This window comes from Hemiscyllium ocellatum, chromosome 3 (genome assembly GCF_020745735.1).
Source record: "Hemiscyllium ocellatum isolate sHemOce1 chromosome 3, sHemOce1.pat.X.cur, whole genome shotgun sequence".
Taxonomy (NCBI): Eukaryota; Metazoa; Chordata; class Chondrichthyes; order Orectolobiformes; family Hemiscylliidae; genus Hemiscyllium; species Hemiscyllium ocellatum.
The window spans coordinates 83288301-83312087 of NC_083403.1; the positions used below are offsets into that span (position 1 = coordinate 83288301).

The window sequence follows — 23787 nt, forward strand, 5'->3', positions numbered from 1 at the left end:
ATGCATTGGTTTTAATGTGTAACCTTGTTGTAAGTCTGCAGTAGTCAGTAGATTCGGCTCTTTCTTGAATATATTTTACAGTAATCTGTCTCAATTAAAATTTAAAAATATAAACCCCAGATGTACTAACAGCCTGGAGTACGGTTGTTTTTAAGAGCAAAAAGATGATGTTATTTTGTGGGTCTGTGGATTGTGAAGGAGCAAAGATGGCCTTTAGTTGAGTGGTATGCCCTACCTGTCAGATATGGGGGTTTAGTGAGAGTTTCCACGTTAATGATGATTATGTCTGCAGAAGTATCTTTGGCTACGAGTCTAATCAGATGTCATAGATTGGTTGTAATGGCAGTTAGAGGCAGTTCGGAATTTACAAGAGCTAAGGGGAATGATGGATGGCAGTTATAGGAAGAAAGAAAACCCGCAGATACAGTCAGGTAGATGGGTTAACTCCAGGAAAGGTAGGTGGAGCAGGCAGGTGTTGCAGGAGTCTTATGTGGCTATCCCCATTTCAAACAAGTATACTGTTTTGGAAAATATAGGGGTGATGGAGTCTCAGGGGAATGTAGCATGAACAGCCAAGTTTCTGGTATCAAGACAGGCTCTTCTGTAATGAGGAGTATGTCAAGTTCCAAGCGATCGATTGTGATAGGGGACTTCCTAGTCAGAGGCACAGACAGACGTTTCTGTGGCCAGCAGCAAAAAAAATAGAATGGTGTGTTGCCTCCCTGGTGTGAGGATATCTCTGAAAGCATTCTGTACCCTAAGGGGAGAGGGACCAGCAGAGGTCATTGTACATATTGGAACTAACAACATAGGAAGGGAAAAGGATGAGATGCTGACAGGAGATTATAGAAAGTTAGGGAAGAATTTAGAAAGGAGGTCCTCGTGGGTAGTAATATCTGGATTACTCCCGGTGCTACGAGCTAGTGATTCTAGGAATAGGAGAATACAGAAGATGAATGCGTGGTTGGGGAGCTGTTGCAGGGTAGAAGGGTTCACATTTTTGGATCATTGGAATCTCTTCTGGGGTAGATGTGACCTTGGAGCAAAGAGACCTTGGAGTGCAGGTTTATAGCTCCTTGAAAATGAAGTCGCAGGTAGATAGGATAGTGAAGAAGGCTTTGATGTGATTTCCTTTATTGGTCAGAGTATTGAGTACAGGAGTTGGGAGGTCATGTTGCGGCTGTACAGGAGATTGGTTAAGCCACTGTTGGAATATTGTGTACAATTCTGGTCTCCTTCCTATTGGAAAGATGTTGTGAAACGTGAAAGGGTTCAGAAAAGCTTTACAAGGATGTTGCCAGGGTTAGAGGATCTGAGCTACAGGGAGAGGCTTATCAGGCTGGGGCTGTTTTCTCTGGAGTGTCGGAGGCAGAGGGGTGACCTTATAGAAGTTTACAAAATTATGAGGGGCATGGATAAGATAAATAGACAAAGTCTTTTCCCTGGGGTGGGGGAGTTCAGAACTAGAGAGCATAGGTTTAAGAAAGATATAATGATGGGCGGCACGGTGGCACAGTGGTTAGCACTGCTGCCTCACAGCGCCAGGGACCTGGGTTCAATTCCCACCTCAGGCGACTGACTGTGTGGAGTTTGCACGTTCTCCCCGTGTCTGCGTGGGTTTCCTCCGGGTGCTCCGGTTTCCGCCCACAGTCCAAAGATGTGCGGGTCAGGTGAATTGGCCATGCTAAATTGCCCGTAGTGTTAGGTAAGGGGTATATGTAGGGGTATGGGTGGGTTGCGCTTCGGCGGGTCGGTGTGGACTTGTTGGGCCGAAGGGCCTGTTTCCACACTGTAAGTAATCTAATCTAATAAAAGAGGTAACTTTTTCATGCAGAGGGTGGTACGTGTAGCTGCCAGAGGAAGTGCTGGAGGCTGGTACAATTGCAACATTTAAGAGGCATTTGGATGGGTATATGAATAGGAAGGGTTTGGAGGGATATGGGCCAGGTGCTGGCAGGTGGGAATAGATTGGGTTGGGATATCTGGTGGGCATGGACGGGTTGGACTGAAGGGTCTGTTTCCATGCTGTACATCTCTATGACTCTATGACCTGTACAAGAAGGATGGACTGCATCTGAATTGGAAGGGGACTAATATGCTGGCAGGGAGATATGCTAGAGCTGCTCGGGAGAATTTAACTGAGTACGGCAGGGTGGGGGGTGGGGGGTACCTCGGGAGATAGTGAGGAAAGAGATCAATTTGAGAGTGTACAGTTGGGAAAGAGAGTGAGTCAAACAGTCAGTGCAGGCAGGAACAAAGCAGAGAACAAGGTAGGACTGATAATTTAAACTGCATTTACTTCAATGCAAGAGGCCTAATAGGGAAGGCAGGTGAACTCAAGACATGGCTAGGAATATGGGACTGGGATATCATAGCAACTGCAGAAATATGGCTCAAGGATGGACAGGACTGGCAGCTTAATGTTCCAGGATACAAATACTATAGGAAAGATAGAAAAGGAAGCAAGAGAGGAGGGAGAGTGGCATTTTTGATAAGGGATAGCATTACAGCTGTGCTGAGGGAGGATATTCCTGGGAATACATCCAGGGAAGGCATTTGGGTGGAACTGAGAAATAAGAAAGGGATGATCACCTCATTGGGATTGTATTATAAACCCCTAGATAGTCAGAGGGAAATTGAGAAACAAATTTGTCAGGAGATTCAGTTATCTGTCAGAATAATAGGGTAGTTATGGTAGGGCATTTTAACTTTCCAAACATAGACTGGGACTACGTGTTTTGGTTTAGTGTTAAGGATTTAAATGGAGAGGAATTTAAGAATATACAAGAAAATTTTCTGATTCAGTATGTGGATATACCTACTAGAAAAGGTACAAAACTTGACCTACGCTTGGAGAATAAGGCAGGACAGATGACTGAGGTGTCATTGGGGGAGCACTTTGGGGCCAGCGACCATAATAGTTGAAGTAATTGGATGAAGTCTAATTTTGACAGTATTAGGCAAGAACTTTCAAAAGCTGGTTTGGGGCAGTTCGCAGGTAAAGGGATGGCTGGAAAATGGGATAACAAGAGTCTAGAGACCAGTATATTCCTATATGGTGAAAGGAAAGGCTGGTGGTGTAGGGAATGCTGGATGACTAGAGAAATTGAGGTTTTGGTTGAGAAAAAGAAGGAAGCATATGTCAGGTATAGACAGGATAGATTGAGTGAATCGTTAGAAGAGAATATAGACAGGAGGAGTATACTTAAGAGGGAAATCAGGAGGGCAAAATTGGAAATGAGATAGCTTTGGCAAATAGAATTAAGAAGAATCCAAAGGGTTTTTACAAATACATTAAGGACAAAAGGGTAACTAGGGGGAGAATAGGGCCCCTCAAAGATTAGGAAGGCAGTGTGTGTGTGGAGCCGCAGGAGATGGGGGAGATATAAAATGAATATTGCAGCACTGTTTACTGTGGAGAAGGACATGGAAGATATAGAATGTGGGGAAATAGATGGTGACATCTTGAAAAATGTCCATATTATAGAGGAGGTGATGCTGGATGTCTTGAAACTGATAAATCCCTAGGGCCTAATCAGGTGTACCCTCGAACTCTGTGGGAAGCTAGGGAAGTGATTGCTGGGCCTCTTGCTGAGATATTTGTATCATCGATAGTCACAGATGAGTTGTTGGAGGACTGGATGTTGGCAAACGTGGTGCCACTATTTAAGAAAGGAGGTAAGGAAAAGCCAGGGAACTATAGACTGGTGAGCCTGACATTGGGCATGTTGTTGCAAGGAATCCTGAGGAACAGGATTTACATGTATTTGGAAAGGCAAGGACTAATTAGGGATAGTCAGCATGGCTTTGTGGGTGGGAAATCATGTCTCTCAAACTTGACTGAGTTTTTTGAAGTGTTAAACAAGAGGATTCATGAGAGAACTAGCCATTTGGACATGGAACAGGTTCAAAGATAGAAGACAGAGGGTGGTGGTGGAGTGTTGCTTTTCAAATTGGAGACCTGTGACCAGTGGAGTGCCAAAAGGATCAGCGCTGAGTCCTCTACTTTTCTTCATTTATATAAATGATTTGGATGTGAGCATAAGAGGTACGATTAGTAAGTTTGCAGATGACACCAAAATTGGAGGTGTAGTGGACAGCGAAGAAGGTTATTTCAGAGTACAACGGGATCGTGATCATTTGGGTCAATGGACTGGGATGTGGCAGCTTAATTTAGATGGAGGTTAATCTAGATAAATGCGAGGTGCTGCATTTTGGAAATGTAAATCAGAACTGGACTTACATACTTAATAGTAAGATCCTCGGGAGTGTTGCTGAACAAAGAGACCTTGGAATGCAGGTTCATAGTTTCTTGAAAGCAGAGTCGCTGGTAGATCAGATAGTGAAGAAGAAATTTGGTGTGCTTTCCTTTATTGGTCAGCGCATTGAGTATAGGAATTGATAGGTCATGTTGCAATTGTACAGGACCTTAGTTAGGCCACTTTTGGAATATTGCGTGCAATTTTAGTTTCATTCCTATCATAACGATGTTGTGAAACTTGAGGTTTCAGAAAAGGCTTATAAGGATGTTGCCAGCGTTGGAGGGTTTGAGCTATAGGGAGAGGCTGAATAAGCTGGGGCTGTTTTCCCTGGAGGGTCAAAGGCTGAGTGATGACCTTATAGACATTTATAAAGTCATGAGGGGTATAGACAGGATAAGTAGAGAAGGTCTTTTCCCTGGGGTGGGGGAGTTCAGAACTAGAGGGTATAGGTTTACGGTGAGAGGGGTCAGATTTTATAGATACCTAGGAAGCAACCCTTTCATGCAGAGGGTGATTCATGAATGCAATAAGCTACCAGAGGAAGTGATGGAGCCTGGTACAATTACAACATTTAAAAGGCATCTGGATGGTATATGAATAGAAAAGGTTTAGAGGGATATGAGGCAAGTGCTGGCAAATGGACTAGTTGAGGTTATGATATCTGGTCAACCTGGATGAGTTGAACCAAAGGTTCTGTTTGCGTGTTGTACACCTGTGACTATGACTCTATGGATTGTCATGCCAATAATTTTATTGGTGTCCACCTCCTTTCTTTAAAACTGGGATAACCCTCTCGAGGGTGCTGTGGCATTCACTTCCCCTTTAGTGCCTCAGTTCTAGAGAATCTTTATGGACCCACCTGCGAGACAAACCGTCCTTTTGAATATTTATTAAACATTGTACATACACCAACACAAACATACACATACACACACATCTTTGTCTACTGGTGTAAGTAGGCTACTCACTGACCTGGTGGCGATGATTATATAATATAGGTAGTGTGTACCCAACTGCAGAAGTGGATTTTATGAGAACATTCAGGATTGGGTGACACTGGTAGCCATGTTTCTCCATCCCCCTTTCTAAACTTCGGTCAAATCAAAGTTAAAAATCACACAACACCAGGTTATAATCCAACAGGTTAAATTGGAAGCTCTAGCTTTCAGAGCGCCGCTCCTTCATCAGGTGGTTGTGGAGTACACAATTGTAAGGCACAGAATTTATAGCAAAAATTAACAGTATGATGTAACTGAAATTCTACATTGAAAAATACCTTGATTGTCTGTTGAGTGTTTCATCTGTTCGAATACTATGATAGTTTCACTTCTTTCATGTGTAAATCACAAAACCTTTTTTTAAAAATTGCATTCTCAGGTTAGCTGTAACAATTGGTGTTAGCTAGACAATATGCTGAAGCCCCCTGTGTTCTCTGTCTATGCCATGATGTTTAAATTGATTCGAATCTAAAAAGTGAGATAAGAATTTTACATGAATTCATACAGTTTTTAAGCAAAGTACAATGTAACTCTGCAAGTACAAATTCACCCCACAAAATATGTGTGCATGTGGGTCTTTGTGTCCGTCTGTGTGTGTGTCTGTCTGGGTTGGGGGTTGAGAGTGTGAGAGTGTGTGTGTATATGCATATGTGTGTGTAAGTGTAGTGTCTTCAGTCTGTGAGGCAATGCACGTGTGAGTGTGGGAGTGTGTGTGTGTCTGGGGTGGAGGGTTGAGAGTCTGTGAGAGAGTGTATATGTGTGTGCATGAGTGTAGAGTGGTCTAAGTCTCTGAGAGGATGGCTGTGTGAGTGTGGGAGTATGTGTGTTGTAAGGGTGTGTGTGAGTGTCTGTGTATATGTGTGTCCGTGTGTGTGTGTGTATGTAGGAGTGCATGTGTGTATGTAGGAATGTCTGTGTGTATAGTGCAATGGTGGTCACCTGTAGTGTGACATGGACCCAAGGTCCTGGTTGAGGCCACCCCTATGGGTACCGAACTTAGCTACCAGCCCCTGCTCGGCCACTTTTCGCTGCTGCCTGTCCTGAGGTCTGCTTTGGAGGATGGCCACCCGAAGGTCCGAAGTCGAATGTCCTGGACCACTGAAGTGTTCCTCAACTGGGAGGGAACACTCCTGTCTGTTGATTACTGTGCGGTGCCCATTCATCCGTTGCCGTAGCCTTTGCTCAGTTTCCCCAAAGTACCATGCCTCAGGGCATCCTTGCCTGCAACGTATAAGATTAGATTACTTACAACTCTTCGGCCCAACAAGTCCACACTGACCTTTCGAAGAGCAACCCACCCAGACCTATTCACCTACATTTACCCCTTCACCTAACACTACGGGCAATTTAGCATGGCCAATTCACCTAACCTGCACATTTTTGGACTGTGGGAGGAAACCGGAGCACCCGGAGGAAACCCAGGCAGACACTGGGAGAATGTGCAAACTCCACACAGACAGTTGCCTGAGGCAGGAATTGAACCTGGGTCTCTGGCGCTGTGAGGCAGCAGTGCTAACTACTGTGCTACTGTTGGCGGAGTCACATGAGTACTTGCCATGTACATGGTGGGAGGTATTCCCACGTGTAATGGTGGTATCCATGTCCACACTCTGACATGTTTTATATGCTGCAGGCAACGATGTCCTGAGACATGATACACTGGGGAAAATGAGCAAAGGCTACAGTAACGGATGAATGGGCACCGCACACCAATCAACAGACAAGAGTCTTTCCTCCCATTTGGGGAAACTTCAGTGGTCCAGGACATTCGACCTCGGACCTTCGGGTGACCATCCTCCAAGGCGGACTTTGGGACAGGCAGCAGCGAAAAGTGGCTGAGCAGAGGCTGATAGCTACGTTCCATACTCATAGGGAGGGTCTCAACCAGGACCTTGAGTTCATGTCATACTGCAGGTGACCACTCTCTCTCTCACACACACACACACACACACACACACACACACACACACACACACACACACCCTTTCAGAGACTTAGACCACTCTACACTCATGCACACACATATATAGTCTCTCACAGACATTCACAACTCTCCACCCCAGACACACACATACACACTCCCACATGCACCCCCTCACAGACTTAAGACACTACACTCACTATACACACATATATACACTCTCTCACACTCACAATCCCCAACCCGCACAGACAGACACAAAGGTCCACATGCACTCATATTTTGTGGGGGAAATTTGTACTTGCAGAGTTACATTGTACTTTGCTCAAAAACTGCATGAATTCATGTAAAACTCTGTTATCTCACCTTTTTGATTAGAATCAATCTAAACATCATGGCATAGACTGAGAACACCTGGGGCTAACACCTTCAACACCTATTCCTGATGAAGGGCTTTTACCCGAAACATCGATTTTTCTGCTCCTTGAATGCTGCCTGACCTGCTATGCTTTTCCAGCACCACTCTAATTCAGACTCTGGTTTCCAGCATCTGCAGTCCTTGTTTTTACCTTCAACGTATTGTATAGCTAACTCCAATTGTTACAGTTAACCTGAGAATGCAACTTTCAAAAAAAGGTTTTGTGATTTACACATGAAAGAAGTGAAACTATCATGGTATTCGAACAGATGAAACACTCAACAGACAATCAAGGTATTTTTCAATGTATAATTTCAGTTACATCACACTATAAGTCTTCTGCTATAAATTCTGTGCCTTACAATTGTGTCCTCCACAATCACCTGATGGAGCGATGCTCTGAAAGCTAGTGTACTTCCAATTAAACCTGTTGGACTATAACCTGTTGTGTGATTTTTATCTTTGTACGCCCCAGTCCAACACCACCATCTCCACATCTGTCAAGTCAGTGGTAGACAAGAAGATTAGATCCCTTTTATAGAAAGCGGAATCCAACTATTTACAGTAAAGATTTCCAGAGTTCTTCATCCCTTAGAAACCCCCAGCATAAGTAAGCTATATTCTTGGTCCCACTAACCCTGACACCCAGAGGGTTTTTCCATGCTTTTGCCTCATGAACTACTATTGAATCACTATCCAGCATTTTCTGGTTCTGTTTTACTTTCTGGTTCAATAATTGACTCTCTTTAAATAGCTTTTGCAGTGTTTTAAAACTTTCAGCTGCATTGAATTCTCTGTCCCTGACGAATTGAATGAGATCCCACTGAAGGCCTAATTAATGAGCTCATCATGTATGTTATATTTCACTTATTCTGGTAGACCTTCGGCGCTGCCATGTGTAATATGTAAGGATACAAAGTTTTTTGATGCAATGTTGGTACCCAAGAATTGTGACCCTTATCCTCTGGGATGAATTCGCAGTCACTTTGTTCTGCTTGGGTTACTGATCTGCAGCTGTTTAATTGAATGAATGGGCAGCCAGAGTTGAGAGTTTACATATTCCTCATCACTGTGCTCAGCAGTTACTCTTGCTCATAGAAAAAATGAAGTCTGCCTAACTATCACATACTAAAATTGCTAGATTCATGTTATATATAGAATTGAAGACCTCTATAAGCCAGACAAAGAGAAGTTCTATTATGGGCCAATTATATATAATAGTTCAATTATCCTTCACAAGAACTAATTCTGTAGCAACATGAATATTTCTGTTGGAATTTTACCAAACGACTATGTTTGAATAGGTCTTGTCCTATCACAAAGCTTTCAGCAACATTGTATTAATCGTAAAACATTATTCATGTTAAGCAAGGCTTGGAGTAGTAGTAATTGGTGATTTTAATAACTGGTGACACATAGCTATACAAACCTTGGTAAACTGGAATGTTGCCATAGAAATGTACTCTTCCCCTGGAAACATATCCCCTACTTTGATAGTTGATTATCTTTTCCTATCTGCTGTGTAATCATTACTTTTGTAGCAAGCTACATCCAGCATGGGACTTTTAAAACAAAATGTTAAAACAAGGAAAATAAAAAATTGGAATATCAAGAATATTCTCAATAGTTTGCAGTCATATTTTTAGGAGTACAGTGATCATTAATTATAAGTGGTAACCCTTTTCACATTGCTAATTTAGATATGTTCAGCACAATACAATAAGAACTTTCATTTACATTAACCTTTATCTGAGAATTCGGATACTGTGAGCTACATTAATATACATTCCTTAAATGATAATGTATACATATCATTTTCTTGCATCCTGCTGTGAGATTCAAGTTGATATTAGACATGAAAATATTGCTGCATGGTGGGCTTTGGTCAGGTCAAATAGAAGCTATTATGCAGTACTTTGCAAAACAGACACGAATCAGTGATTTCCCCTGAATGACTAAATTGGTGATAGACTATGGGATCATCATGCAATTGAGGAGAGTAAAAGTTTCTCGAAGCTGGTGGGCCCACAGGAGGACCTGGAGCTCTGAAGAAACTACAGTCTGCAATTCCAATCAGAGGAGGAGGGGGACACCCTAAAGCTTTTTTAATTTTTTAAAATAAAAATTGCCTTTAGCCAGGGCAGAACACCCCTTCTGCAGCTGAAGTCAGGACAGGACCCTCATCCCCATGACAGAATTAGTCTCCACTCCAGCGTTGGGTCACCAACTGATGGTTGCGTACAATAATGATCTACTCATGATCAGGAGGTTAGCAGATAACACAAAAATTGAAGGTGTGATAAATAGAACAAGGAAAGTCTCAGACAACAATACAATATGGATGGGCTGGTCAGATGGGTAGAACAGTAGCAAATGGAATTTAATTCTAAAAGGACTTGCAAAGCATGGGAGTACAAGTTGAATTTTCACTCTAGGAAGTACAAAGGATCAGAGGGACCTTGATGTGCATGTTCATAGATCTTTTAAGACATCGGGACAGGTAGCTAGGGTGATTAAGAAAGCATGTAGGATACGTGTCTTAATTAGTCAATGCTTAATTAGCAGATTAGATAGACTAGGGTTGTTTTGTTTAGAATATAAAAGACCGAGGAGGTACCTGATTGAAGTATGCAAAGTTCTGAGGGGTGCAGACAGGGTAAACGGGGATAAACTTTTTCCCCTTAGTAGAGGACTCTTAACTAGAGGCACGGTTTTAAGAAAAGGAGCAGAAGATTGAAAGGGGATTTGAGGAATTTGTTCTCACCCAGAGAATAGAGGTTATCTGGAGCTCACTGCCTGAAAGGACATTGGAAGCACGACCCCTCAAGATATTTAAGGACTATTTAGATGAACCCTTGAAACACCATAGCATACAAGGCTATTATCCAGGCACTGATGATTGGCACGGACTTGATGAGCTGAAGGATTTCTTTCTGTCCTGTAAAAACTCTGTGACTCCTTTGCTAGCACTGAGCACCTATTTGTGATCAGGTGATAACCAAATCTGGGGTCTGGGGAATGGGCAGTTGATAGTCAACACATTTGGAGGAATTTATTCTGGTTGATGGTTGTGTTGCTGGGTGAGAACCGCCAAGTTGCTGCCAGCAGGAACATTACTTTTGCAAATATAAGCATGTATGTAACATTCGAAATGAGACTATAGCATCCTGGTGCATGGCTTCTAACAATGAATGGAATCTGAACAATATGGGCACTGTTGAGAAAGTTAGGAAAATTGGGTGAAATTAGCAGTAGATTTTTAGATTTGAATTTAGATTGAGACTTTATTGTCACATGTACTCAAGTGCATAAGTACAGGAATACAGTGAAAAGTTTTCAATTTTGCCACACAAGGCGCTATCTTAGGTTAAAGTACCTTAGTACAAAAACTTAAGAACAAGGTAGAAAGAAATAAGAACAAAGTTAAATGTTAAATCTTGCAGTCCTTCTTAGTATTAAGTCAAAAAAAAGTAAAGAAATAAAGCTAAAAGTTCAACCAGTGCAGTCTTTCTTAAGTACTTAGCCATGGTGGGACCACAAGGGCTTCCTATTTGGGCTTGTTCTTCCTATTTGGGCTTGCTCTCCTCTGCTTTGGCATGCTTTCCCTATGCTAGTTTGATCTCCCCTGCTCTCGTAGTCGCTGTAGATGTCGAGGAAATTTCAGTCGCCGCATTGGGCGTGCTTCTGGGATCTCAGACTGCCAAAGCTCTGATCCAGACTCTGTCCGCTCTGGGCCTTGGCCTCACCTTCAGTCAGCACGCTGATCCTCAGTCTCACCATCAGTCCACGCTTCAGGTATTTGATACTCACCCAGAGTCCCGGGTCAGGCCCCCAGCTGCTGTCTCACACAGGATATCTAGCCAATTGCCAAATTCAATAAGACTGATACTGCTGCCACCACTGCCTCTCACCAGAAGGTATGTTAGTAGAAACAATAACAAAAAAAACTAAAATTAAAACAAATGAAAAAATCAACAAGAAAAGAAAAACTGATATTGGGTGAACCTACTCCACCACCAGCAGCAGAGATGTTGAACAATTTGAGTCCATGCCAGGACTATTTGCCACTGATGCCATTGCCATGATCAAGCTCCTCAACAAGAAATAAGTAAAATGCAATAAAATAAGAAATAAGTAAAATGCAATAAAAAAGAAAGAATGAGAAAAGAGTGAGGGGAAAAAAGAGAAAAGCTGATGGAGCAGATGAGGCTCAGGCACAGAAGCCTTACTCTGCCACCATCTTACCAGAAGGAAAAAGGAGATTCTCAATGTCATGAGTAGAATGCTTAGTTCTTCATATAGGTGTTGAATGTTGAATCTCACTACTAAGAGGGTTGCATGCCTTAGTATATATTAACATCTCATCATTATTTAATCGCATTTTATTCATATCCAGTTCCCTATTCTCCTATCTATTAGATAGAAACTTGACTGTGACAATACACAACATTTAAAGATAGTGTGAGTACCTGACCACTACAGCTTAGTTAAAAATCACACAACACCAGGTTATAATCCAACAGGTTTATTTGGAAGCACTAGCTTTCGAGGCACTGCCTCTTCATTAGGTGGTTGTGGAATATGACCATACGACACAGAATTTATAGCAAAAGGGTTACAGTGTCATGGAATTGTAATAATATATTAAACAACTTTAGTTAAAAATCACACAGCACTGGGTTATAGTTCTTGAACAAATTTAGATTAAGTCTTCCATCTTTTAGAATGGGATATGGTGATTTAGGTTCTTTAATACGTAAATCCCAGAATTACATTCTTAAGGTAACATCAACTTATAATAGGTGTCACTTCAGCTCAGATAATGCATTAAATGTGTGAAGGTAAAGCCTACATCAGTGTTGAGTCAATTCGATTTCTAAAGTGGGGCTTACAGAATCTTACATGGATTTATGCAGTTTTTGAGCAAACTAAAATGTAATTCTGCAAATTCACCCCATGAAAATATATTTATGCGCGTGTAGGAGAGACCAAGGCTGAATGGGTGTGTGTATGTGAGTAGATGAGGAATGTGACAGACACCTGAAAGTGCTCAAAGATGCCCTCACATGAAAAGGGTACGATGCTCAACTCATCAACTGCCAGTGCCGACTTGCCACAGTGAGAAACAACAATGACCTCCTCATGAGACAGATACGGGCTGCAACCGATAGGGTACCCTTTGTTGTCCAGTAGTTCCCAGGAGCCAAAAGGCTACACCATGTTCTCCGTGGCCTGCAACACATTATCGATGAGGACAAGCACCTTGCCAATACCTTCCCTATGCCTCCACTTCTCTCCTTTAAACAACCACCAAATTTCAAACATCAATGTTCGCAGCAAACTATCCAGCCTTCAGGACAACATGATGCACAACACCATACTATCCTGTCATGGCAGCCTCTGCAAGATATATCAGAGTGTCAACACAGATGCCACCATTACACATAGGGGCACCTCCCACCATATACGTGGCAGGTACTCATGTGACTTGGCCAATGTTGTCTATCTCGTATGCAGCAGGCAGGGATGCCCCAAGGCTCGGTAAATTAGCGAGACTGAACAGATGCTACAACAATGGATGAATGGACACTGCACAATGATGACCAGACAAGACTGTTCCCTCCCAGTCAGGGAACACCTCAGCGGTCTGGGACATTCGGCCTCAGACTTCTGGGTGACCATCCTCCAATACGGATTTTGGGACAAGCAACAATGCTAAGTGGCCGAGCAGAGGCTGATAGGCAAGTTGAATATCTATGGGTGTCACACTACAGGTGACTCCACTGCACCTTTCTCTCTGTCTGTCTCTCTCTCTCTCTCTCTTTCTCTCTCCGTCTCTCTCCCCCTCTCTCTGTCCCTCTCTCCCTCTTTTTCTCTCTCTCTTCTCTCTTTCTTTTTCTCTCTGTCTCTCTCCACCTCTCTCTCCCCCCCTCTTTCTTTCTCCTCTTTCTCTCTCTCTCTCTTTCTTTCTTTTTTTCTCTCTCTCGCACACACTCGTACATACTCATGCAGATCCTCTCTCATACACACACATGCACCCCTGCACTCACCCCCACGCACGCACCCTCTCACAGGCTTATGCCCCATCACACTCATACACATGCTTGACCAAGCTTACACACTCACATATTCTTTCACATGCACTCACACCTATATGCACACACTCACATTCACACACTCATTCTGTATCTCCTGCATGTGCACACTTAAAAGTATTTGCAGAATTACATTTTATTTTGCTCAAAAACTGCATAAGTCCATTTAAGATTCTGTAAGCCCCACTTTAGGAATAGAATTGACTCAACATTGGTGCAGACTTTACCTTCACACATGTTAATGCATTGTCTGAGCTGAGATGACACCTACTATTGGATAACTGGAGAGTGAAGACTGCAGTTGCTGAAGATCAGAGTTACGAGTGTGGTGCTGGAAAAGCACAGTAGGTCAGGCAGTATCCGAAGAGTAGGAGAAACGACATTTCGGGCAAGAGCCTTTGAAGGGCTATTGCCCAAAATGTTGAATCCCCTGCTCCTCAGATGCTGCCTAACCTGCTGTGCTTTTCCAGCACCCCACACTCGATCTATTATTAGATTAGCTGACTCCACCTTGAGAATGTTATTCTGGGAATTACATATTAAAGAATCTAAACCACCACATCCCATTCTAAAAGATGAAAGACTTAAACAAAATTTAAATTAGGAACTATAACCTGGTCCTGTGTGATGTTTAACTAAAGTTGTTTTATATATAATTATAATTTGGGTGGCATGGTGGCTCAGTGGTTAGCACTGCTGCCTCATAGCACCAGGGTCTCAGGTTCAATTCCATCCTCGGGCAACTGTCTGTGTGGAGTTTGCACATTCTCCCCATGCCTGCGTGGGTTTCCTCTGGGTGCTCTGGTTTCTTCCCACAGTCTAAAGATGTGCAGCTTAGGTGAATTGGCCATGCTAAATTGCCCATAGTGTTAGGTGCATTAGTCAGAGGGGAAATGGGTCTGGGTGAGTTACTCTTTGGAGGGTCGGTGTGGACTGGTTGGGCTGAAAGGCCTATTTCCACTCTGTAGGGAATCTAATCTAATTTCATGACACTTTAACCCTTTTGCTATAAATTCTCTGTCGTTTGGTAATGTTCCACAACCATCTCAGGAAGAGGCAGTGCCTCGAAAGCTAGTGCTTCTAAATAAACCTGTTGGACTATAACCTGGTGTTGTGTGTGATTTTTCCCTTTGTCCACCCCAGTCCAGCACCAGCACTTCCAAATCATCACTCCAGCTTACTAATTGTTCACCAGCCCTGCATTTGGACAGCGGTCACCAACATCTCGAGGCTATCCTTTGGCAGCAATTGTCTGCAGTCGCCTGTCCATGGACACTGGCATTGGACATGTACCAGCCTCACCACAACATCAGGGCATATTGCTGATCCTCACTTCAATGCTGCACTTTGGAGTGTATGAGCTCGTTTATCAAAATTCTGCTGCTAGGGTACTTTGCACACAGGAATAAGCAACATCCATCTGCTGAATGGCACCAGGGTGCATCTCAGATCTCATACCTTGATCTCTTAGCACTCATTCACTCTGTGCTTATAGCACCTCTGCCTCACCATCTTTCCCATGCCTTTGTGCTGTGTGCTTTCTCAGCCAGAGCTTAAAAGCTTGCAGTACTGTGGTCTTTGACTTATCTTTTAATGCTGACACACAGTATTTACAACTAGCCAAGTTTTCCTCCACTGTCAAAAACCTACTTGTTCAAATGTATCTTCAACAAGCAGTAAAGATGATTCTGCTTTCAGGAATTTAAGCTAGGAGGAAAGGTTACAGAAGTTGGACTTGATTCATTTGGACAATGAGTCTTTGAGATGGTTCAGTTAAAGTTATTGGATTATGAAATGTATTGGTCAAACAGATGCAGGCACTATATGCATTACAGTGAATAATACATATTGAAAATAAATTAATGAAGAAAATTACATAGAACCTTTACAACCAAATTAATAGAAGGTTATTAGATTAGATTCCTTACAGTATGGAAACAGGCAGTTTAGCCCAACAAGTCCACAGCGACCCTCTGAAGAATAACCCACCCAGACCCGTTCCCCTACCCTATACAGAGGAACCTCGATTATCTGAATATCAATTATCCGAATATCGGATTATCCAAAGGTGATCTCAAGGTCCCAAATAGAAACATTACGTCAAAGAGCTGTTTCAACCCTGATCGTGTCTTTGGTTTACAGATACAATGATTAAAAATGAACTCTGCTCACTGCTCACTGAAATGCTGTTGAGAACGTTCCTGGACAGTCCAGGCACTGCCTCTAAATGACTGACCTCCCGCCCTCCCTCTCTCCCCCCACACTTTCACTGGAGTTCTACATAGGGGTGTAGTCTAAACTCCCCTCTTCCCCAGATATTCTCTCCAACATTGTCCTGTGCAGGGCAAACGTGGATCCTGTCAAAATGTGGGTGCTGTTTGGAGACTTACCCCACAAAGGCAGTAGCAGCAGTCTTACTTTTGGTGTACAGTCCGGCTGCCCTGAAGGTGGGGTCGGAGGTCTGGTAGTGGGTGAGATGGGGCTGCAGGGTGGGAGCAGACGAGGTTGGAAATGGGGGGACGCGTTAGACAGGGTTGGTGGCAGGGTCTCGTGCACAGTGTGCTGCCACCCTGTCTCCTGAACAGGGAGCACACTTCACAGAAATCTCCAAGGCCCAGAGGAAATACTCGCCAATTAATGGAATAATCAATTATACAAATGAAATAGTGCCCACCCATCTCATTCAAATAATCAAAGTTCCTCTGTATTTACCCCTGACTAATGTATCTAACATTATGGGCAATTTAGCATGGCCAATTCACCTGGCCTGCACATCTTTGGATTGTGGGAGGAAACCCACACAGACACAGGGAGAATGTGCAAACTTCACACAGAAGTGTCGGCCAAGGTGGGAATCGAACCCAGGTCCCTGGTACTGTGAGGCAACAGTGCTGACCATTGAGCCATCAAGCCATCCAAATGTTATGGAACAGTTATGGAGTAAAGTTCCAAATGAAATATTATAAGCAGACAACATCAACACATTCAAAAACGTTGGGTATATTTAGAAAAAAGGAATTAAAGTAATTTAAAAATAGCCTCACTTATTAGGATTGGATGGCATTTTCTTTATCTGAAATCTTTTCTATGGTCTGAATCCCATGTTTTTTTGGCTGAGTGTGAGTTGTGTTATTTTGACTGGCAAGATGAAAGCAATAACAACAAGAATGTGCAATTCTGTATTCGGTAAAATCTAATCTATAAGTTTTCAGATATAGGTAACAGTCTTGTTTCTGGGGTAGTAGTTTGTGGGTTCAAGTCCCAATGCAGAACTGGAACACACAAGTCAAAACTAATGTTCTGGTGTGATACTGAGGAAATGCAGCACTATAGGAGGTACAGTCTTTCAGATGAAATATTAAACTGAGGGGCTGTCTGTGCTTTAAGATAGAGGTAAAGTTATCCCACAAAATTACTTTGAACAAGAGCAAGGGAATTGCCCTAAATGACTAAACCAATTTTTAACTACTTAATCAATATCAGAAACAGATTTTCAGGCCATTATTACTTTTGTATTTTGGGAGTCTAAACTAAAAGTACTTCATTGGCTTTAAAGCAAGTTGGGATGTCCAATGGTCATGAAAGGCACAATATAAATACAAGACTCACTTTATTACACCAACTTTAATCCATTTTGATAGAGCATCCATTTTGGTCAGAACATTTATTTAACAAGCTTGCTGTAACTAATTGTAGACAAAATACTTAAATACTGTAATTAGAGACTCTCAATGAATTCCCTGACTTGGCCTTGAAGTAATCTTAATACCTTACAATGAAACTGGAAAAATAGATTCTGCTACCTAGGCGTATAATGCAATTTGACACTGATACATTTAAATCTCAACCAGTTTCAACCTCTCTAGCTTTTATTGATCTTAAAAACACACATTAATCTCAAGAAATCCATCGTCATTTTAGCTGTTCCATTTAGCTAACATTTTGCTGCCATCAATAGTGTTTGACTGTGGGCAATAATGGCCTGTTCAGGTAAGCAAGTCATGTGTCCACGTAAAGCAAATTTTAAAACAACATGATTTTTGCTGCTTGTGGTAATTTTAACCAGTTTATGAAAGAAATCTCGTAGAATATTTGCCTATTTCTAAATTTTAAAGAACCGCCACAAATCTTTAAGTTGATTTTATGCAGCCCTGCTTCAGTAATTATCAGATTTGGAGTACTCCAGTTTAACCATGATGGGTAGGAGCCATTAGACTCTAGAGACACTGATAATGGTCACTGGATGCAGGTGAGTTGAATAAACATGAGATGGTTGACCTGCAAATCTATTTACTAGCATGAACATAGAAATAGGAATTGGCCATCCAGCCCTTGAGCATGCTTCACCATTCAATTAGGTTATGGCTATGTGTACATTACCTCCATTTGCCTGCCTTTGATCCATACCCCCTGATACCTTAGATTAAATAAAATATCCAAATATCAGACTTGCAATTTCAATTGACACAGCACCCATCTTCTCGGCAAAAAAGATTTTACATTTTCAAAGCTTTTTGTAAACCAGTGTGTTCCCTGATTCCACTCCTGAATGAACTAATCTTATTTTAGAACAGTGCCCTGTTCCAGTCCAGAGGAAATATACTTCAATATCTCTTACAAAATTATTTTGTCATTTTAAAGATCCCAATCACATTTGAATCCAGTACAGAGGCCAACAGTTTTAAAATAGAAGGATCAGGATACAAACACAGTTGTTACTTTTGCACAGTCCAAGATGAGACAGGAGGCGTAAATTCATAGGTCTAACTTAGTGTTAAAGTGATGGATTAAAAGCATTGGCTTTAAAGTTCTTGGAAATGTGAGTTGTGACAATGGTTATCTTAGCATGAAAGCCAGGATGCATCTACCACTGACTTTGTGAAGTTTCCAGCGAAGATAGAAGTTATTCAATAGTATATCAATGATGAGTATGTATTTAATTAGGAGAACCTCCAGAGCACAGAGCACACTAACAATTAGGAAATCGAGCCCTAAATTGCATGTGTAGGCTCGGGATGAAAATGCTGAATACAGCTTTCTGGAAGACGTACAGTATTTATTGTAAAAGGCCCATTTTAAAAGTTTAAAATTAAATTCTTGCAACCAGATGATCATATATCCAACACTTCCCTGCCGTGGGCACTTGAAGGTCAGTCTAATCAACTGATGGTTTACCAAACCTCATGCAGGATCCCTCTGAAGAAGCACAGTGCAGAAATGCTTGATTTAGGAATTCCCTGCACCTTGATCACCTCGCCTTCCTGTCCTTATGAAGGTCTTGTTCAGGGTAAGTGGAGGCTCAACCCTCATGTGTGTCAGCTCCCAATCTCTTCTGACTATTAATTCCAGATACATTGACCAAATGTCAAAAATGTTTCAATCTGATATTCTTACTAATTAAGGGAGTGAAAGGTTATCGGGGTAGCTGGGTTACAGTCAAATCCACCATGATCTTATTGTATAGCAGACTAGGCTTGAAGCACTGAATGGCTTACATGTGCTCCTAATTTATATGGTTGTATGTTCATTTTAAAACATTGTAGAGCTTGGATATTGTATTTTCTGCGCTTTTGTTCCACCTATAGCAAAGTAATGAACATTTCTCAAGAACACAATTTTCAACAGCGATATTGATATTTTAAGGCCCTGCCTTTCACCAAATTTCATCCACACAGTTAAGGAATCCTAACTTTTCTCAAGCTCACTTACAGATCTATGATACACAGAGCTACAAAAATAAGTCAAATAAGTATCTCCAATAAATTTTTAAAGGAAAAACATATTGTAAAATAATATTTTGCCTTAGTTGTAACTCCTCCATTTTTGATTTTTATAGGTGAGAAGTATGAATTACATGCGGGAACTGAATCAACTCCCAGTGTGGTGGTCCATGTCTGTGATAGTGAAACAGAGGATGAGGATGAACCGAAGAATTCTCCAAAACCAAAAATAATTCAAACCAGGCGTCCTGATCTGCCACCAGCAATGTCTAATTGAAAAATCGGTGCACGCTTTCAGTCAAGTATCATCTAGTGCTCCCTGCTACAGCTGTACTTTGTTGAAAGGAAGAGTTGTCTGTCAGTCACAGGAGCATTTGTTTTAAGCCTCATGTCATGTTTCTAATGCCTACCAAAATAGGATGGAAGGGGTTACTTTGCGTATGCCTATTTGCTACATACAAATTAGTAGTTATGATCATATCACAAAATATTCATTTATGTTCAAATGACATTCATAAATCCAGGAGTAATTGCAAAGCTTGGCATTATAATTCCATGGTAAATTACATCTCACCATACAGCACCTAGCGTTCTAAATGATTTGGTATAAATGCTTGATCCAATTTTTGATTAGGCTTATAGTCTTGAGGCACATAGTAGATGTAATTACAATGTTCTCTGACTCTGCCAAAAAATGAAATAGTTTTACTTTCTTGGTATTGAATTGTCAATTACCTCCTTGGTGAAAATTCTGTGAGACTATTGTAGAAAACTCACTGGCACCACTTGGAGAAAGACTAACTTTCGTTTATTGATGTGCAGTACATAATGTCAGCATCTTCTAATGTAATCTTGTGAAATGGTATAACTGTACATTGTATTTTATCACTGTTTTAATATTGATACAATGTAATGATTGAGTTATATACAGTATACTTATTAAAAAGAGGAATGATAAAATGAGTTTAAAGGCAGATAGACAAATAGGTATGATCACAGTTATGAGGAATCCAGTCTGCACTTATCTGACCTGGATGAGTATCAATAGATTGTGTTATGGTATCATTCGCTGCACTGAAGACTCACTGTGCTGCTACAGTACAGATTTATACTCTAATCCGTGCAAGATGACCTGATTTCCCAAACAATGGCACACATTATTTTAAAAGAAATTTCCACAAGTATAGGATTCTTTTTTAACTTTTGGACACTGAGTTGTCTAAGTATCCACTTGGAAAAATATGGTTTATAGATTACTTCAGATTGAAATGAAACACGTTAATTTCACGGCTTTGGGACATAGACTCTTGAGGCGTAATTGAGTGAATGTATAAGCCAGACTGAACTCTGCCTGTCAATGTTTTAAACAAAATAAATTAGCCTTCTTCTTGACTCTAATCTATTTTGTAAAATTAAGAAGACAATTATCAAAACTTAGATAAACTGGGTTAGGAATCAATATAACAATCTAAATTTTGTGTTTTGATCAATATTTTCAGTTTTCACATAATTAAATGTAGTTTAATAGTTCGTAACCTAAATACTATAAGTATTTGTTTTTATCTGGATAAACATTTACTTTGCTTTGCTCAGTTAATCATATCTATCAAGGATAATGGATTATATGTAATGACGACTGTGTTTAATGTATAAGTCAGTATTTCTGTACTCACAAGAAGCATTGTTCCTGTTGGATATCTGCTCAGCTTTTCAATGCAGCTAGAACACTTTCATGGGTTTTCTTTTTTAAAATCACTGAAGGAAAATGCTTATGCCGAAATATATTGTGATTGGATTGTGTACAAAATTGTCACAAATGAAAATGGTGTTCTAAGGATACAAACAAAAACTGAGCGAACTCACTATAGAGATGTAAGCACTCTAAGTGGAGAAAGATTTTAAGTTAAAACAGTCAAACTTCATCACAGCAAAATAACTATTTATAAATCTGTATGTTCTAATCCCATGAAACTTGAATAAAGTGAAGCAATATTGACTTGCAATGACAATATCGATTTCCCATTCAGATGAGGTGCAAATTGTCATTTGAACCCAATTATACTCAACTTTGAGATTTTTGTGATCTTCATTAAACTCCAAATAACCAGGTCTGGAAGGATTATTCTGCCAAAGAAATTTATTTTGGTTATCCTTTACATAGTTCCACGGACCATGGTTTTATCTAAGGTCAAAAATGCTTAAGAACCCTATCCTCAAATACAGATCTACAAAACTAGAGGATAAATTAGCTAGAAATAAGAGATTTGACTGCTTTTCCAGGTACCTAGAGCTTGTGTGTATAGTTAGAATATAACATTACGAGTAGTACTAGTATTGGACATTGTCTGTGTTATTACTTGTCTTTGCCACTGAATGGGTGCTAGTAATAATACTTTATGAATTAATTGCCTTATATATGTATGTCTGGTATATATCTGTTGTTATTTGGTTTGTGCACGAACTGTGTCTTCTTGTTCAAAATTGTGGTCTTTGTGACAGAATTGTACCTGTGCCTTCTCTAAGATTTTGCAAAAGGCACACATTCACAACACAACTTATCTTTAAAAATCCATTTATTCAAATATAACCTGTTCTTTAGACACAAGTTGAAAGCTTCTGTGATTAAATAGTCATGATTATTGATCATATAATGCAATGTTTTCATTAAATCTGATTTTAAAGATATTATTTTTATTTCTGTAACATAAAACATTGTCCTTCAAAAGATCTATTGCTTGTTAGTTTGTGTACCAACTAACCCGTGTTACACCATTTATTATACTGCATCTTATTAGGTAATTGCTTTTTAGGGAGCACTTGTGCAGATGCTCCCATGATTGTCAGAACATAATTAATGAATACTCAAAGGTGATTGTAACCTTTCAGGAGTGTTGAAATGGAAAGCAAAGGTCTTCAAACATGGTGTAAATAAAAAAAGTTATTGGTATTTCCACAATATTCTTGTTACAACTCTTTGAGCTTGCACTTAAAATGTCAATATGCAATAGATGCAGCTAGAACTAATTAGTAAACACTTATCACCTTTTACATCCAACTGAATTGCTTTCCCACCTTCTTAAAAACAGTCAATGGTTTTCAGTAGAATTTGTAGTACTGAAGCAAATATCAAAACGTTGTTGTACTATTCCAAGAATAGTATAGCATAAATAATTATTTGGGATGTTTAACTTATTACAGTTCTACTTGCATGAAGCAGGATTCATATTCAATGTCTAATCTTAAAAATATGTGATAAGGACACAATAAATTCAGGCAAGAAATTAATTATCATTGCACAATATGGAAAAACATTGGTAAAAATGACCAATTTCTCAGAGTTGTGATCGTGCCTCAAGGGCACCTATAGTTTTTAGGTGTTCAGAGTGTCCATTTGACCCTTGCAAAATGGGACATGAGATTTAAATGTGGACAGCTCTAAGCTCATGAAATAGGAATTCTGTATGCCATTGGCATTGGGTTATCACAAACATGAAGAGAAATTAAAGTTAAACCAGAAGATATTTACATGGAATGAAGCCCATGGTTTACAATAGATTGAGGAATCCTTTGTCTCTCTGCCCCTTCTTTTCATCAGCCCTCTTTCCAGAGCAGGTCGGTGTGCTTGAGCTTTCCACTGTCACTATCACCACATGCTACAGGCAATTCTGGTACTACAGCTCAAGTTCCCTAGCATGGTGTCCTCTCTCACTGTTGTCACCTGCCCTGCAGGTTCTTAGAATCCCTATAGTGTGGGAAGAGGTTATTCAGTTTATTGAATCTCCACCATCCCTCAGAAGAGCATTCCACCCAGAACATACCCCAACCCTAAAGCCATAACCCCACGTTTACCATTTGGCGTATACATCCCTGGACCCTATGGGTAAATTTAGCATGGCCAATCAACGTAACCTACACATTTTTAGACTGTGGGAAGAAACCAGGGCAGCCAGCAGAATTGGGGAGAACATGCAAACTCTATACAGACAGTCACCCTAGACAGGAATTGAAATGTTTCCCTGACACTGAGGCAGTAGTGTTAACCATAGAGTCTCCATGCCACCCAACTTAAAATGCAGAGCAGCAGAATGAAATGGATGACCCCTGCCCTTCTGTCTGAAAATATGCCATCTTTGACATCTATTTAGAAATGACAAGGAAGAGAATGGTTTCTAATGATATTTAGGTAATTTGTTGACCAATGAAAGGAATTATTGTGTAGTCTTTCTGATTGTGGGATATAAACATAAATATAAGCAAGAGCACACATTTGACTAAAAATAGGATTGTTTCTAAAGCTGCTTTTTTGTTGATTTTTTGGTCCTGTCCAAAGGATCTTGCATGACTAATAAACAGGTCAAAATAGAGGTATGAAG

At 40.7% G+C, this 23787-nt stretch overlaps 1 protein-coding gene across 3 annotated transcripts in view; it reads left to right on the forward strand.

Annotated features, from left to right (window-relative positions):
* The window catches only part of rcan2 (regulator of calcineurin 2), a 370985-nt gene extending 348846 nt beyond the window's left edge, over positions 1-22139 (forward strand). For all 3 annotated transcript variants that reach the window (XM_060851291.1, XM_060851301.1, XM_060851310.1), the window contains one exon: positions 19531-22139. In XM_060851291.1, coding sequence (XP_060707274.1) covers positions 19531-19691 — 161 coding nt within the window. In that variant the 3' untranslated portion in view covers positions 19692-22139. The remainder of the gene's footprint in view (positions 1-19530) is intronic.
* The last annotated feature ends 1648 nt before the right edge of the window (positions 22140-23787 follow it).